Genomic DNA, 18550 nt, shown 5'->3' on the forward strand with positions numbered 1-18550 from the left:
ATGCCATGTGTGCCGCGGAGCCGGGCCGCACGCGTGCTCTCCCTCTGGCTCCTCGTCCTCCACGCCCAAGCGCCCTGCCTAGGCAGGGCCCCGCCGGCCGGCAGCTCCCCGTTCCCCGACGGCGGGCAAGGTCAGTGGCGGCGGGCGGGACGGGACGAGAAGGGACGGGACGCCGCGGGGAGCGGGTCCCGCCGAGGGTGCGGTGCCAGCCGGAGCAGCGCAGCGGCTCCGGGGCGCTGCTCGGGCGGGAGGGGCGGCAGCCGGGCCGTGTCGGCCCCCGGAGCTGCCCGGGCAGCGCTGCCGGGAGCGGCTCCGCACCGGGGCACGGCGCTCTGGCTGCGCCTGCTGCGGCTCCCGGGCAGAGTTTGGCTGTGGAGAGAGGAAGGTATTGCTGAACTCTGCCTGTTACAGATCTTCCCCGTTCGCAGGCGGCTCTGTAAATGCCGGGATCGTTCTGTGCTACTAAACCGAAGAAATTTACTGCCCTGATTGTTTATTTATTTTAAGCAAGCGATCGCTTCTGTACCAAAGCAGCAGGCGCTGTAGAAGGATTGGTCTTATCAGGGTTCAGCACCCGCTGTGAGTTTCTCACATTTAGTGAGGATGGTAAATTACAAATCAGACTTCAGCCGCGGGAGGAGTTTCTTTGAGGCTGCCCTCACAGTTGGGTTATTTTGTCCTCTTTTGGAGTGGGGAGTGCAAGGAAATTTAATTTTTATTTTAGTTTTTGCCCGCTTAAGGAAAATCGTGGCTCCCAAGGGAGAAAAGTTTTGAGTAGTTGGAAGACTCTGCCTGGCAGTAGAAGATCCAAAAGTATATGAAGAAATTTTGCTTCCTGCAGTCAACAGCTGTGGTGCTTTCAAAAGAGCTTGAACACAAAAGAGAAAATCTTCTGTATCTGTCAGAGAGTGTGGAAAGGTGTTTAAATAAAGTGCCTGAAAAGTGTTTCAATAAGGTGCCTGAAAAGTGAATTTTCAAGTATCTTGAAGTTGGTTCCTGTTGGATTCATTGAAAGTGGATGCTGTAATTACATCCCTGTGACTGTACATGGGACAGAACAGGGATGGTTGTGTTAGCATGTAGCGGCTGTTTAAGTGTTGGGCATGTGGCAATTAATGTAGAAGTAATTTCACTTTCTAGGCATTGAAAACAGTCTTTTCCAAGAATTTGCAAATATCATTGAGTAAAGGGGCAGTTAAAAATGTGGCTAATTTTTTACACAGGAAGGTTTCTTGCAGGGTGAGGTGTGGACTGAAATTTGTATGTGGTAGAGCTGAAGTGTTCTCCCCTCACTACATCCATAAGTGTGGTGGATGGGACATTGGGATGCCCTTGCGGAGTGCCGAAGGCCTGCTCTCTGCTGTAGGGCTTTGGATGGAGCTTGCTGTGTTTCCTGGGTGTGATGCTTCCTCACAAGATGAGCCCACACTATTTCCTATCCCAGGGAATGGTTTGAAAACAAGCCAGAGGGTCTGAGGGGCACATGTACACAAACTACAAAGATGGAGATGAAACAATGGCAAATGATGGTGCGTCACATTTTAAAGGAATTTTGTCAGGGAACATGTTATGTATTTGAAGTAAATTGTGGTTTTCCTGTCATGTGTGACAGATCATGTATGTTTTTATCCTAGTTTAATCACTTTGTGTACAGCCATTCCTAATAAGGCAATTCTCTGCCATGTGTGGTGAATTTGAATCCACAGAGGAGCAGAACACACAGGAGTGGTTTTGAATATTATCAGATGTTTTCACTGATGTGGAATTCGAAAGGTCTGCAGAGAAGACTTCTCTGACAACTTAAAGAGTGCTTGGGCTCCTCAAAATGAGTGTGAAGAGCCTGAACATTGCCTGCCCTGTGCGCCCAAAGGTCTGAGCAGACACTACGATTGCCGAGCAAAGTTGTGACTCAAGTGTGTGCTGCTCGTTGCCACGTTTCGGTCTCATTCACAGCACCAACACAAGCCAGCATGCCCAGGCTGTAGTTCTGGAAAGACAAAACATCCTCTGGAGCTACACAGCCACCTTTCCTGGCCTGTAAGTCCTGAGCAGTGTCCACACGACAGGTGGGACTCCCCTGGAGTGGAGAGAATGCTGGATGGCCAAGGGGGATGCTGTGACTTGCCAGTGCCACGGCTTGTCAGTGGCATTTGTTCTCTCCATTTATGTTTGCTGCTGCCAAATTTTATGGAAACTTGTGGTGTTTTAATAGGAATTCCTGTTACTCTGTGAAACTAGAGGTATTCGGTGGTGAGGGATGCAGCCCTTAATTTTGAGCAGTCTGTGTTGCATGAATTTTGTTCTTTCCTAGAAGGGCAGAAAGGGATCACCAAAATTATACCTCTTATCTGTTTTACACTCTTCTCCAGGCAGAAACTATGCTGTATTAGGCTTAGTGTGGAGCTCAGTAAATTTTTCTCTTGTAGTTAGGACTGAATTTTACCCAGTCTAGGCAAAACTGTACTGATAGTGATTACTTGCAGAAATATCATTACCCTCATCATGTTAGACTTTTTTGTTGTAAACTTATTCCCTCTGGTCTTTTGAAGGGTTTTTAATAATTCATTTCTGCAGTTGTATTACAGTACATTATTATTGCCGCATAATTCGCCAGTGACTACACAAGTATTTAATGTGTGTATGGAAGAATTTCAGTTTCTCTGCTTTGATAATCCAATGCTTCCGCCTTATTTTGCATCTTACTGATGCTGATGGCCTACTTTTCTTTAACCTCTGTATACTAAGTGATGCTATAGTGATGAAGTAAAAAACTTCCTTGCATAGTTTTAAATCCAAAACCAGAAGTCTTTGGTGTTGCATAGAGTTCAGCAGTTAAGCCACAACAAATTAGGTTCAAGACATCAGGCAGAGGCAAATGGCACAGTGACAGCAAATGAGTGAGTTTTCCTTCAGGCACTGGATTTGTTTTTTTAATGAGTTGTGCTGAAGACCATAGAAATGGGGCTGGTCTTGCAGCATTCTCTGTTAGTCTGACTTTGCTCGCCATATGGAAGTCCCATGTCTGGGAAGTCCCATATCCCAATATGGGATGTGAGGCATCTGGGAAGTCTCACAATTTAGCCTCTGCAGATCTTACCTCTTCTACCTGCCTTTTTTTTTTTCTTTTTTGCTTCCCTGTAGAGTGTGAGGAGGCTTGGGTTGGCTTCAGCTGCTGAATTATCAGGCATCCAGCACCTTTTGTGTTGTCCACAGGCTGTGCAAACTGCAGGCATGAAGGTGTGCACTGAGTTTCCAGTGTCTCCGTCCCATCAGTGGGCAAGGGCAGATGTCTCTGAGAACCTGTGGTAGGCATTATTGTCCACGTTGTCAAGACCTGGCTCTGTGAAGGCCCAAAACCCCACTGCTGTGGCTTGTCCTGCAAAGGCTCCAAGTCACTGCAGGCTTGTATACAAAGAAATCTGTTGTGTAAGAGAATAAGTTTGCTTCTGAAGTAGAGGTGCTGCTGAAACTAGGCCAGATTTCTGATGTAGTTCTATATGTGCTGGGAGGCCGGGGACTTTGTGTGTTTTGTTTTGCTTTCCTTTCAATTGGAAGTGTTTCAGTGCATTTGTCTCAGGGGTCCTTGGCCTGAGGAAGCTCAGGCAGCCACGTCTTAAACTGCAGCTAATGAGGGCAGCTGAGATGTGCTCCTTCCAGAAGGGGATGAATCCAGACAGCTGCCTGCTTAGGCAGGATTTTTCCTCTGTGACTTTGAAGGTATAGGCAATGGAGGGAGAAGTGCTTCTAAAATGATTGTCTAACTAGACCTAGCCTGGAAGCAGCTGGAACAGGCTAATTGCTTTGTTAAGCAGCTTAGTTAATGAATGGGGTGTAGTCACTTTATGTGTGAGTGGCTGGGACTTTGGGAGTGAAGAGCGACTCTGGGTAAAGAGGAACTGGATTAATGCGTGTCATCATAACTTCTTTTTAATTAAATGTGTTCAGACTGTAATTTCTTGGGTAGAATTCAAGTTATCCCAGCAGATCTGGCCCTTAGGGTATGAATTCTTATGGATTGTGTTTTACGTGGATTTGTTATTTGCATGGGGCTTTTGCGTTTCACATTAATTTAAAAAAATAAAATTGGGTACAGCTGGTGTTTCTTCTGTATCTTCTTGTGCTTCCCCTGTTGTAGCAGGGGACAACAATGTCAATAATGCTCTCTTTCCCTGCTAGATTCTGAGAAGTGATAAGATTTCCAATCTTACCCTGCTTGGAACGCCTTATACAACAGAGCAGGATTACTTCATTCTCTTCAACCCCTTCTTTGAAATTCTGAAGCTGCAGCTGTAGCAGCTGCTGAAGCTGGTGCTACTGAGATGCTGTTACTACAGATAATCAATTTGTGTTATTTTCACCTTTATGTCTTTGCAAGGCTCTCTGTCCAATTTCAGGTGGTCAGTTTTTTGCATGTGTGAAGATCACACTCCTTGATCAGAGTATCATGTGCTGGAGACCTAGGTCAGGAAGGGTTCCCAGCCCTAGTGGGACTGGGAGAGGGGAATGTGCGTGACAGTCAGTCTTTTATATGAATGGCAACAAATGTTTGAAAAGAAGAATGTTTAACTTCTAAACTGACGGTTACAATGGGAGAATAGAAAGCTCAAATGAGGAATGTATTCCATAGTAGTCTGTGCACTGCCTGTCAGTAAGGTGTTGTGGTGAATTGCTCTCACTTCCGATTTTTCCTTTAAATTATGTGAGATCTGAACAAGCTAGTACTCACTCTAGTTTTGTTTCTTTTTTTCCCCCTCTTTCTCTCAGAGCAATTTGTGAAGACAGTGCCAGAATACCACGTGGTTCATCCAACAAGAGTAGATGCAAGTGGGCATTTTCTTTCTTTTAATCTACACCCTCCCATCTCAAGTCTGAGGAAGAAGAGACATCTCGGAAAAAGTGAAAATGTGGTATATTACAAAATTAATCACAAGGAGAAAGATCTGTTTTTTAACTTGACTATCCACACGGGATTTCTTTCCCACAACTATGTAGTAGAAAGGAGACGTGGCAACCACACCAGGGCGAAGATTTCAGCTCCCTCAGGAGTTCCTTGCCACTTCCTTGGCACAGCGTGGCAGCCCGGCTCCGGCAGTGGGACAGCAGCCATCAGCACTTGCAGTGGCCTGGTAAGTGGTGTGATCTTTACTGGGGCTTTGGGCTATTTCTGGTGTCATTAGAGCTGAGCTGGTATGAATATGTCTACTGAAAAACTGGATGAGCCAGTCTGATACCTTGCTCACTCAGAAAGAATGTTTAATTCTATGAATGTTGTTTGGGTTTTTTGAAGAATCAGAAAGTCAGAAGGTGATGCCGAGGCCCCTTGGCATTTACTTTTAGCTAGATTTCTTTTTTAATTGGTGATCTGGACTGAAGGTTTCTGTCAGGCATACAGCTTGAAGCCATCCAAATATCGAGTCATTGCTTTGATTCCATTAGTAGTTGGATTGCCTTACCAATGCATCCAAATATGAGCTTCTGTTCTGTAATCTTTTAAAAGGAATGTAGCTCAAGTACACTGAAACTGCTCTGTGAATCACACCCATGCATGGTAGGTTGGGAAAGCACAGTTGTTTCCTAATGAACTGCACTGCAGCTTCAGATATAAATGATAGATGCAGCCTTAGTCAGAGCTCTGAATTCAAGTGTTAGCCATTGCCAGGCACCTCATGTCAAAGAACACCCCTGAGGCTGGAGCTTGAAGTCGAACATTTCTCAGTATCCTGTGGTTCACACTGAGACAAGGAGATGGAAACCTTTTCTTTTCCATGCTTTGTGTGTTTTTAATCACAGCTATAGCTTCGGTTTCTGTTTGTGCTAGAGCATGAGGCTGAGAATGCCTTTCTGGAGGGGAAGAAGGAACAAACTGCCTGAGTGTGAAGGGGATGTAGCGAGGTGTGTGAAGTGGCACGTGTGATGTGTGAGAGGCAGAACCCAAAGGGTTTGTGGAGTGTGCAGGCAGAGGTGATGGTGAAAGATGTGCAGCATGCACATGCTGTCCTGCCTTGACTCCACATGCATGGAGTGGCAAATGACAATGTTTGAGAGCCCCTGAAGCAGGGGACTGATCCCTTCTGGCCAGCACATCTCAAATCTGCAGCAGGCTGGAGATTGTTGCTTCATTTCTGAGCCTGAACGCCGGGGCGGGTGAAGTGTGAAGTGTAACCTTTCCCTGCTAACCTGTCAGTACCAAAGTGTGTTCCTTGCTGTTGAGCTGTGTGAACCATCCAGAAACTATGGAAAGTCTTCTGGCAGTGTGTAAGAAACAATATGAAGACAGTGCTGGTATATATGAAACAGGAAATTCTGGAGTTTTCGGAGGTGCTGAGAACACATTTGGCATGTTTCCTGGAGAATCAAACACTTGCTTGAGGGAGGAAGTTTCAGTCCCACAGGTATGAAGATTCATGGATTTTATTTTCTAAGTTACATTTCCAGTGGGGACCAACTTATCAAAATTTCTCCAAAACATATTTTGGTCATACAGGGTCAGTAAATAAAAGGAGGTATGATGATACAAGTAGTTCCTTTGGTTGTTTTGTTTTGTGCTTTAACAGAATGTCTTTGTTATTTTTCAGTAGGATGAGAGCTTGAAAATGAGGTGCTAGATCTTCATTGTATCTTTGGAAGTATTTAGTCTGCAACAAGAACTAAGAAAAATGCAATTGGCATTTTAAATTCGGCTTGGTAAAATCTTTTAAAGTTACCCTTTCATTTGTGTTATAAACTTTTTCACTTTTATTTTCACTTGGAGCTTTTGAAAAAACACTTGTATTAGAAAAATCACTGTTGAGGTTTTCTGTTCCCATCCTGCCCCAAAATGAAACTTTGAAAATACATAATCACAAATTAATTCAGGTTGAATAAATTAATTTTGCCTCTGGATAAAAACATGATGGTTTTGATGTGATGATTTTTGTAGTCCAGAAGTTGCTGCTCTGAAGACGTTGCAGTAAGAGTTGGGTCTGTATCTTGATTCTCCTGTGTGCCACAAACTGGGGAAAGGGGTTTGAGCTTGCCTTTCCCCTGAAAGCTTTCCAAAAGATCGAGTGTCATATGAAAACATCTATTGATGAATAATTTTGTCAGCTATGAGAAATGAAATCTGATTTTCATAATAAAAACCAAACATTTCTGAAACTTTTTTTTGTCTGTGGTTTGTCTCCACATTTCAGAGCTCTAGTGTTGATCTGTTTTCATCCTGGTGATCCTCAATTTTTTGCTCTTCAGCATCAGGTCTATTTGTGTCTTTTTTTCTTTCTGGGATGAGTTGTGTTTGTCTATTGAAAATATTTTTTTCCATTTACTCTTGTGAAGGAGGGGAGGAGAATGAAGGAGAACTGAGGGTAAATAAACACATGAAATTAGAGAAACTTGTTTCAGATACCAAAGTATCTGAGGAGATTAATAGATGATGGCATGAGGAGAAATGAATAGCTTGTTTGCTGTTGTAAAATTGTGCTGATGTGCTCAAGCCTCATAACCCCAGAGCTGGTGAAAACCAGTATCTTAGCTTTCAAATACTGGGAGCAGGAATGTTAGTGATGCTCCTTCCCTGGTGCTGTTTGGTCTTGACACTTCAGGTTCATCATCAAATTAAAGCCTACTGTGCTTTTGTTACTGAGGCATTTTTTAATAAGCTCAGCGAAGCACCAATTTACTGTGGTAATGAATGACAGGAAACTCTGTTATCCCTAAACTTCAGTTGTTCTGCTTTCTTAGTCGTTGGAGCTGGTAAAAAAAATACAACTGGAATTTACTGATTTGATTAAATAAATATGTTTTATGGAATATCCTCTTGGTTGTCATTTTTAGTGTCAAATGTTGCATTATTGTTTTGTATTCTGCCCTAGTGAATTTCTTAGAATATGTCCACCCCAATTTTACAAATGGTGGCCTGAACTGGAGCAAAATAAGATCCTCAAGATGCCTGTGGGAGAGTGTTCTAGAGTGTTCCTAGTTCTAGTCCTCTTTGTGGAATAGCTTCTTCTCATTTTGAGTCTGTTTGGTTTGTATTGGACAGTTTCTTGATTTCCAGGACAATAGTGGTGTATAAGAACCAAAAAGATGTGTGCTGTAGGTTTGTGTCGGTCATAAAAATCACTCACAAAGTGCACTGAAAATAGAAAATCTGGAAATGTATTTTCATCTCCCTTTCATTTTCACTTTGAAATGTATTCCTACTTCCCTTGGCATTACACAGGCATTGCTGATGTATTTTTTAGTGTTCACAGAATGGCCTGCAAAGGAAATAACAGAGTGATAGATGTGAGATATGAGAATGGGTGGCACAGTCATTGTGTGACATTGTTCTTTTTTAAAAAAAGTAACTCTGTCTTTGTTTTCAGAAGTATATGTGGGAAAAAAAAGATTCATAAAGGAATTTGATCAGATTTGGGCAAGGAGATACAGAGGATAATTATCAAGAGATCTGGACCGAATAAGATGTAATTTCCAAATCCATTTTTTTCTTACACCTTGTGAAATCTTAGTTTCCCTTCCATGCTAAATAGATCATGACCTTCTTAGCAGGTTGAAGAACATGATGCTGTAATCTCTGCCTCTTCCTCTATGGGTCAGTTGCTTAGTGAAGTCTTTTGCACTTTGAGCCATTTTGAATAATGCATGTGTTAACATGGGCAGAGTGAGACAAACCTCGCTGTTTATTTTGGGTCACACTTGGATGAGGGAATCCCTGTGGGGGAGTCACTACTGGAACACAAGAACATCAAACTGTGGCACTTGGCAGGGGAGCAGACGTGAAATCACTTAGATACAGGAAAATTTCCAAGATGAAGTAAAGGGAGGAATTTATTTATTTTTATATCTTTGAGTGAAAATGATGTTTGGATTGGCTGTCTTGGCAGTCTATTTAGGGCACTCTTCTAATAATGCTATGAATTTTCCCAGTGCCTTTCCACAGAAGGCTACAATGAACTTTCCCAATACTAATTTCTTAATTGCCAGTTGTGTGCTAGTGCTGAGAACCCCTTGTGTCGGAGCTGTGGTGTCAGCTTGTCCTCTCAGTAGGGCTGGGAGCGAGCAGAGCCCAGTGAAGTTGAATGAATACCCTGGGTTTGTATGCACCGAGTCCTACAGAGCTGGGAAGTGGGTTTTCCTCTGGTAGTCCATCCTCTTCATTAGGAACAAGGCCCCCTTTTATCCATCAGTAACACAGACGTTGTTTATAGTATTTTTAGATGACAGAGCATCATTAAGGCTTTGTTTCCTTGACACTTGTTTACAGAGCAGAGCTGTCAATCTGCAGTTGCTTCGGGGGATGCATTTGTCTTCAAAGGCATTAGCATGGAAAAGGGAGGAGAGTGGAAGGACATTAGCATGGAAATCTGTGCACCTGTATCTGGCAAGGTCCTGGCCATACAGGGCCTGTGGCCAGATCCTGCTTTGTCTGTCTCCAGCTAGTCTGAGGGCTGCCTCTGTCCTGGTGGACATCACTCTTTTTAAAAAGTGCTGGGTGTCTTTGAAAAGATTTTTGAAATGTTTCCCCCACCTCCATTCTCTCTGTGCTGGGCCACAGTCAGGGCAGAGTTTTATGGACCTTAAATTGGTGGCTGTATGACTGTTCGTGTAGCAGCTGGTAGGAGATGCTCCAAGTGGGACCTCTCTGGGCACATCTTTGTCTATCCTGACACCGGTGGCAAGCTTGTCACTGAGGTGGCATGGTGGCTGAATTCTGCTGGAATGTAACCATTCCCTGTTGCAGGATATCACTGTTGTATGAAGCCCAGAATGAGCTCTGGTGCTCATCCAGTTCCACCTGTCTTCTCCGTGTAGCTTTATCTTTTGCAGACTTGCATCAGTTTTGGGGAATTCAGCATGATCTCTGTTCTCCTGCTACATGCCCATAAGCTTTTCTAGGTAATGTGAGATGCTGTTTTTCTGTTGACCCACATGTTGCTGTCTTATGATCTGTCCCAAGTTGAACAGTTCTGTGCAGGTATCGTAAAAGTATTTTAGTGATAATGGGCTCCGTGACAGATAGTGGTCTAATACTGCTGTTTAGACTGTCCTCTCCTGTAGATACAGAAAACAGCCTTTAGCATGTTGGACTTGGTGATTTCCTTAGATGAGGTTTAAGAGTAAAATCATCTTTAAAACAGTTTTATAATATTTGTTCTAAAGTAATGGAAGAATAAAATGTCTTGCTAAGCTTATAATACATACTTTTATCTGCTTCTGTATCTCCCAGCATTTGAGCTTGTTTGATTACTGACCATTTGTTTGCTAATCTGTTGTTAAAGGTAGTTACCAGGGTTTAGCAAAGCTAAAGTACTACACAATTCACTTCTATAGCCCAGAAAAATATCCGTGTCTTTTTATTCACTTGTCATACACATGCAGCTAGTAGAGTTGTTCCTCTTCCAATGGAAGTGTATTTTGATTATTAAAAGTGGCAAGATCTGTGGCCGTGAGAAGACTGTTATGGAAAGGAGGCATGTAATGTTTTCCTCACTTAAACTTTTGACCACCTGAAACTGGATTCAGTGCTCATCCCTGACTTGTGACTGGGCAGCCCCAGAACACATTTGGGCACACGTGCTGTTTAGGTGGCTGTTTTAATTTTATGAGTTGAATTGGAATGTATTCCTATAGTGGTTCCTGAGATACATTAATTCCATTCTGTGAACGTGGCTTCTGGGAGACAAAACCAGTTCTTCAGGGTCTCCTGCTCTTCTCTCATCTCTCCTCCCTTCCTCTGAGACAGTCTCTTGTCTTTCCTCTGAGGGATAATACTGGGTGGGTCCTGCTTGTGTTTGGAAGTATGGCCATATCTGCCTCTCTGCCAGTGGTATCTCCTTACTTTGGTGTCAGTGGCTTCTCCACTGCATCCTCCTTTGGTTTGTCTGGCAAAGGATGATCTGGTGGAACCAAAATGTAGGAATATGGTGTTTGGAGAGAGGCAGGAATGAAGTCAAGCTGCCCGTGTTTTCCTTGGGGATGGGAATTGCTCCATGGCTGGATACCACGGAGCTTCCACAGTCTGATTACTGCAATCTGACTTGTGCTGGTAATCCTAAAGAAGGAAAGAGCTGCCAACTAACCTGGTTAGTTGCTGTAGCTGCTGTACATCTCACATGCAGTAGTATGGAAAATACTGTAAGTAGAAAAATATGCACTGAAAGTAAATGCAGTTTTTGCTGTGCATCTATTCTTTGTCGTGCTTGGTTTGCCTTGTTTCTCCATTACAGTAATAAATATCTGGGTATTCTCCTTGACTGACTAGTATTATGGTTGTGTTGCATAGTTTTGTTTTCCTTTTTGAAGATGATCCAAAGGCAGGGTGTGTGGTGGTCAGTGGGGGTCTACCCCCATCCCCCAATAGATTAATCCTGCAAACTTTCATTAGTATTTGCTGCAGTACTTTAACATCCATCCCTTTCTTTGTGTTTAAGCTTCAACTATCCATCTGCCAGCTCCCTTCCCCCAGTCTTTTGTCTGCAAAAATACTCTTAATTGACAGGTCAAACGAATCTCATCAGTGATCTCAATACATGAGAATCTGGCTGTGTCTGTGGCTCCTGCTTTTGGCCTTGTCACCTTTAACCAATATGAAGTTGTTAGACCAGAAGCTGGGTCTGACCAGAGCTTTTATAACATTGTGTTACATTTCAGTGAAAGAGTCATTGATGGGGTAATTTAAAAAAAGGATTAGTCTTTGTGAGCTGGTTTGGATGGAGTACTCAGATTTAGAATGCTCCTTCAAGATAATGATTTTTTGAGAATATGAAAGGATGACTCTTATAAGGTAGTTTTAATGAATCTTAATCTCTTGTTTAAATATATATCTATATATTTGCTAATTATATAGGAATAATGTTCATGTGCAGAGCTGTCAATCATCTTTCCAGTTTCCATGAGTCTTTGTAACCAATCTACTATGTCATGATTTCATTACTTTGGTGTCTTTTTATAAAATGTTTATGTTTACTGAATGAAATGTGTGAGATTCTGACTTCAGGTTCAGGATGCAGAAGTGAAAAATGTGTATAACACCTATTTTGCTTTGATTCTTAATAATGTAAGGTTTGTAAAATGGGCTGTTGTTTATTTCTTTTAGTATCTTCTATTTGGATTTTTTTGTCTCATTCTCTGAAATAAAAGTGGAGGCATCAAAGCCATTAAGTTCTTAAGAATTTTGCAGGTAAAGGTGGGAACTTTTGATCAGGGAAATGGCACATGTGCACACTCAGCTTGGCCAGTGGCTCAGCACGGCTCTGAGTTGTTACTGAGTGAGGTGCAGTGCTGCCCATGTCCCTGCTGATGGTGAGGAGCACTGAGGGTTCAGGAGAGATTGGAGGAAATTGCTTGGACTGGGAGAAGGGAGCACATGTGAGAAGCAAACCTGTGGGCGACCAAGGCTTTGATAGTTCTGCTGTTCATATAACATTTTCTTCTTTACTTCATTTTCTCAATGGCCTCTTCAATTCTCTTTGTCTGTCAGAGAGGAGCAGCTGCAGTCTCTGCACAGGGTCAGCATCAGAACTTGGTTATATTTGCACAAACATCAGACACACACACACACACACACACACACACACGCAAATACATATAGCCCTGTCACTGCAGAGCAGCTGCACTGCAGCTAAAGCTATTGGGTTCAGATCTCTTTGGTGTGCTGAGAAGGCTGCTGTCCTGCTATGTATGTATTTCTTGTTACCAAACTATGGCCAAAAAAAATTGTTGTGTTTGTTTTTCTTCCCAAGAATCTAGTACTTATCAATGGACTTGCCCAACTAATTTCTTAATTGCAACAGAATTCTAGTATTTAGTGATTTAGTCTAGGGTGTTTAGTTGCTTTATATCCACACTGGCTCCAGGTGTGCTCTGGAGAAGGACAAGCATTAAAAATGAGTAAGTAGTCATGAAAAAGCTTGTGGTCTTGCTTAAACAGTGTCTGTATTTAAACTCGTTTGTGGTGTGTTCCAGTTCTCATGGCAAACAGTAGATCCCTAATAAACTGCTTGTGGATGCATGGAAAGCCCAAGAGTAGATCTAAGTTAATTCTGGTTAGCACTCACAGTGAAGGAAAATACAGACACAGCTTTGGGTTTCTAGACTCCTTTTTGCAAATTTCACTCCTCCCTCCCACCCCCTTTTGAAATGTATATATTTGAAACAAAGGCAGTTTTAAATGATCAGTCCAAACTTGAATATCTGCTAACTTTTATGCAGTGTTAATTCTGTCCGTTTCCTTATCTAGAACAGTCATTGACCAAATCTGGTCAAAACCATAAAAATGGAGACTGTGGATAGGGTCAGTGTCTGTTTTATCCAGCATCCTCTGTCCAGCAATGACTAAGTAAATATCCGGATATGAGTAAGAGCATGGCAGTTGGCCATCTCTCATTTGGTCATCCTTGCTTCTGTTTTCAACTCAGATCAAATTTTTGGAGGAGAACCTATTGATGTGTTAGTATGGCACATATTATCTGGGCACTGCTTTACTCATTGTTAGAAATATAAATCTTTACATATGAATTATAATACTTAAAAAATTATTTAGATGCGTCTTCATTTGTTTTCCACTAGCTTTTCCAATCGGTTTCATTTGATGCTTCCTGGAGTTGTTGTCATGGATGGCACAGTGAACAGTGAAACACTGAACTTAGTGTTTAAGATTATTTACTCAGTGACATTGTGTATTCCTAATTCATTTTTTGTTTCTTGGTAATTCCAGACACTTGACAGCTTTGTTGGACAGCTGTTAAGATTAGTTTGTTATATAGTTCTAGTTTCTTTCCTCATGCAAACAGTAGCTCAGGTTCTTTCTGCACAGTAGCAGGTAGCTCAGAGTCCATATGCTGCTTTTCCCTCTTCACTGTACAGTGCTGTATCAGTTTTCATTCATCTATTAATTACATTTTTTTTCTTTCTAGTCCAGCTGCTCACTCTCAGGAGTTTTCTGACATTCATTGGTTGTCCTTTGTCCTTACTTTAATAACTTCTTAGAGCTTTCCAATATCCTTTATAACAGATTGTAAACTAATTTTTAATCCAGATGTTAAGATAAGGAAATTGGTTGAAGGAGAAAAGCCATAGTCGAGAAGCTTCATTATTAATAAAAAAACCCACAAAAACCATTAAGTTGCTTTTCCAAATGAACTAATATAAAATTGCTGAATTGCTAACTGTGAGATCTAATCTATCATTTCAGTTGGCTTTGTAGAAGGTAGACAGTGAAGTATCTTGAATGGCAGGGGATTAAATGGGTAAAATGAGCAAGTAGTGGGGAAGAACTCCAGCAAAATGATGAGAAAATAGCCTTTAACCCAAGACATCCCAAACTGGAAGTTTTCCAGAACATCTGGAGCTCAGTGATTGTGTCCTTTTATCTTTGCTCTGTTCTTGCAGCCTTTCCATAAAAATCTGCTTGTGTCTGCTGATAAAGGCTCCTGAGTTGGAAGGATCTTTGTTTTAATCCATTCTGGCCATTGCTGTGTTCTTATGGCACAGGGTTTACAGCAGGTGTTCACCAAGCCAGAGTATTTTTGCCATATCTGTATTTTAATACAGGTGCCTTCTCTTGAAAGTTGTGTGTGGAGGGGAAAGCAATAATTGGTTGTTGTTGCTGCCATGAGGCATCAGAAATTATTTAAAATACAGGTTCTTTCTGGCTTTACTTTCTCTATGGAGTCTGGATGTCCTTTTTTTGGATCTTCCTCAGTAGATTTTAATGTTTATTAGACTGTTTTGCCATGGCTATATACAACACCAAAATGTTTGAACTGCATTGCCTGCATATTTTACAACAGCTGTTGTCTTTTTCCGAATAACTTGTAATCAAAAAAGAGAAACTGTATTTCTTATTACATCACGTCAGTTCAGAGTGGCTGAGTACTTGCTGGGATTTTTAATGTATCTTTATGTAATGTTGTTAAGTCACAGCTGGTGGCAGATGCTTGTCAAAAAACAACAGGTGTGTTATAATCCTTTTTTCATCAAAATGCACAGCACAAGCTACTGCTGCTTCTTGGAAGCAGGACCCCAGTCTCAGCTATCAGAAAAAAGGGGATAAATTAGAAAAGTTCAGGTTTTCTCCTTACACAGAGAACTGCATGTTTCTTATTTTATTGCTAGCTAAGCTCCAGAGACGGCATGCCACTTGTTTATCGAATTAAGTGTTCTCTTTCAAATCAGGAAATGGATTTCACTTGGCTTTGGAAAAGAGATCAAAAGTCTGAGAGTAGTAGCAGTTCAGGAGAGAAATGCAAAGGAGTTTTATGAAGCTAAATGACCATTACTGCACCTGTGAAAGCAATCCAGTTCTAAGGAGGGAATGAAACAGGAGAATGTAAATCAGCTAGAACTAACCACAAAGCCCCTGCCTGCAGTAGCAGTCCCTGCCTTCCAGGAAATTGGTAGCTGTCTATTCAATGAATATAGATTTTAATATTAGTATTTTTTAAGATGAAATAGAAATAACATTAAATTCATTAAATGTCATGCCAGATCATCAGCTACAGTTATTTACCCAGGTGAGGTTTTAGGATATTGAATTTAGTTTGCACCAGTATTCTGAATTGCTTTAGAAAGGAATGTTATCTCCAGCCCAGTTGTGTTATCTTTTTGGCCATTTTCTCATCATTAGGACACATCATCTTCTGGCAAGGCAGCAGAGCAGCTTTTTGGCATAGTCTCTTCATGTTATGGCTGTTAATGTTGCTTTATATGGTACTATTTCTAGTTAAGTTGATTATCATAACACTTCTCAAGAAACGTGTTCTGTAAAGGACTGAATGACAACTAGATATTTTAAAATATAAACAAGCCAAGTTTGTTTATGTCAAACTTCTTGATGGAGACTGAGCTAGCTGAACTGAGTTGCATTTTTTCATCTTTTACAAATGTTTTGTGTTTCCCCATTACTAAGAACTTATTTTCTTTGAACTATAAAGTCCTATGTAAAAAATGAATTGAAAGCTATTATTCATCCAGAGAGTCCAGTGTGAAGAGTCAAGATGCAGAACATAGAGATGAGGTGATGTACAAAGTCTGTAAGTGGATAAATGGTGTGCGAATTAGAAGCTCAGATGAGAAGAAAACATTAGGCATAATAGCTCAGCTTCTCACAGTGGATGGATTTCTGTGAAATGTAGGAATTCGTGAATTGTCCATCTACCTCTGGCATTCGTAGCCCTCACACAGGCTATTTTTGTGTACAAGTCAGGAGATCAGAATTATCTAAATCAAAAATAAAACAAAACCAGAAACTCAAAGCAGAAAACCTCCACTAACTCAACCCCTCCCCCTAAACCCTTAAGCTTCAACCAGGTTTCTTAGGACCTTTCTTTTTAATTTTTTAACCTGATTACCGGACAAGGTCTCTTCAGGAGTTTGCCCTGAACATGGCAGTGGATTGACCTGTTTATCTGTATAGAATCTGCAGCAATGCCACAGAGAATGGAGCAGTATCCTTCGCTGTGGAATTAAATCAGGTCACTAATTTATACTTTCATCTACCACTGGCGAAGTGCCACTGTGGCATTGCTGACTGGAGTCCTGTGGGGCATTTGGGAGCTGCCCATCATCGTCCCCACCCACCTGGCTGCATCCCAGTAACTGGGCTAGTGACATCTGGCACAGTGGGTGTGTGTTTATTTGTGTGTAGCATCTACTCTTGTGTATTTGGGACAAGTCAAGGGTGCTGAGAGCTCTGCGTTTTGGAGCACTGTGTCACTTGGGGTGACACATTGCAGTTTCGTGGTATTATTATTGTTATTTCGTGGAGAAGAAAGACTGTTCATGTAGTCCTTTAAGTCTCTGTTCTGGGGCTGCTTTTATTTAAAATTCTAGTCACGAGACTAGAATCAGCTTTGCTTCAGGATGCAGATCTAGAAAGTATCATCAGCATGGAGAATCACCAGGATATTGTGTCATTTACCAGAAGATGGTAGATGTGAAGTTGAAGAAGGGAAAATTCAAGTGTCATAGTGTGGAGTCTAGAGTCACAGACTTAGCAATTAATAGACATTTCTAGCTTGAAAGCTCATCTGGTATAAGTGTGAGGCTAAGACTTGAATATATTTGCTTTATACTTTGTGGATTTTTTGGGGGGTAAGTTGTTAGTAGAAGTATGTTACCTTGGAGGGAAAAAAAAAAGGAAAAAAGGTCCTGGGATTTGAGCAGAGATTAAAAAAAATACAGGAAAATGTGACTAAAGGTTCACTCAGGATGCACCAGGCATTTCTCATCTCCCTTTGAAAAAGGGTAAGAATCTGTGAGAAGTACCACACCTTATTTTACTTTTCTCCAGATGTTTGCTTTCAGCAGTTTTGAGAAATAGGATGGGGGTAAGAGATGTTGGTCTGAGACCATCCTTTTCCTCTTATGTGAGATTTAGTTTTTGTAGGGTAGAACTGGCAGCTGGATTTGTAGATTTATGGTTTCCCTTCTTGTCTTGTTTCTACCTTCCCAAGTTCTGTTTTGAACACTGGGACAACAGTGATTTGTCAGGATTCACAGTCTCTTCTTGAAACAAGCAGGCTGATATCCATGGGAAGACCTGGAAAACCAAAAAAAACATAAATAAAGTTTTAAATTGTAGCATAAGAGATAAGGTAACAGTGGGAGATGATTTAGGCATACTGGCACTATATGAAGGTGAGATTTCAGGAAGTCAAGACATCCTCTTTCAGCACTTCTCTGAAATGTGGTTGATAAACATCTTGTGTCCTTCATGAGTGGTCTTTTTTCACTTCAACCTTATCTTTCTTTTAAGGATAAAAAGACTAAAATGAAGATAATACTCCAGGGTGCAGTGTATCTGTATTTGTATAAGTCTACATAATGTGATTGATGTAAATAATAAAACCGACACTTTTCCCAAATATAGCCCTTTGATTACCCAAAGGTTTCCGAACCAAGTGAGACACCTATATATGAGCTAAATTAACACACTTGAACACAGGAAGGCAGGGGAGACAGGAAGTAAAGGAGAGACAGAACTTTAAGACAAGGGAAAAAAATAAAAAAAGAAAAAGGGTGTTGTTCATGCAATTGATTGCAGAGTAAAGATCTTGGCAGCCATAAAGTTCTGTTGTCTGGGAACTGTTATGCACGGAAGCTGAGGCAGCGCAGAGTGAGTGCATCCAGAGGGAGAGTGAGCATGGCAATATTCCTGCAGGGCTTGCAACAAGGGGTGTTTTGCTGTGGTGTAACTCAGCCTTGCAGCCAGGGAATCTGGCACACGCTGTTTGTGGCAGAAAAAATTGTTCTAGGTAAAAAGTACGTTTGTAATGAGTTTGTTTCAGGGTGTTCCATCTGCTTTCCTATCTGAGGCATTTCTGCTCCTTAGTGTTAAGTGTTTCTCTACTGATCACCACAGGTATACAGCAAGAGAAAAATGAAGTGGATCCTGAAAACGGGGTTTGCATGAGGACTGTTCTCTGTATGTCATCCAATATCATCCTTTTATCCTCAGAGTTTTGCCCAGCCTCTTTCCTTTGGGACAGCCAAGGAAAGGTTACTGGATGGTTTAGCTCAGAAAGGCAGGGGAGTGTATCTCAGTACATTGATGTGAGAAATGTGTGGT

General features: G+C 41.6%; 1 protein-coding gene across 1 annotated transcript in view; it reads left to right on the top strand.

Moving 5' to 3' along the window:
- ADAMTS12 (ADAM metallopeptidase with thrombospondin type 1 motif 12) overlaps nt 1-18550 on the top strand; it is a 142335-nt gene continuing 123785 nt past the window's right edge. Inside the window, exons 1-2 of the mRNA XM_058044083.1 lie at nt 1-130; nt 4765-5126. Of these exons, the coding sequence (XP_057900066.1) occupies nt 1-130; nt 4765-5126 (492 nt within the window). The remainder of the gene's footprint in view (nt 131-4764; nt 5127-18550) is intronic.

This window comes from Melospiza georgiana, chromosome Z (assembly GCF_028018845.1).
Source record: "Melospiza georgiana isolate bMelGeo1 chromosome Z, bMelGeo1.pri, whole genome shotgun sequence".
Classification (NCBI taxonomy): domain Eukaryota; kingdom Metazoa; phylum Chordata; class Aves; order Passeriformes; family Passerellidae; genus Melospiza; species Melospiza georgiana.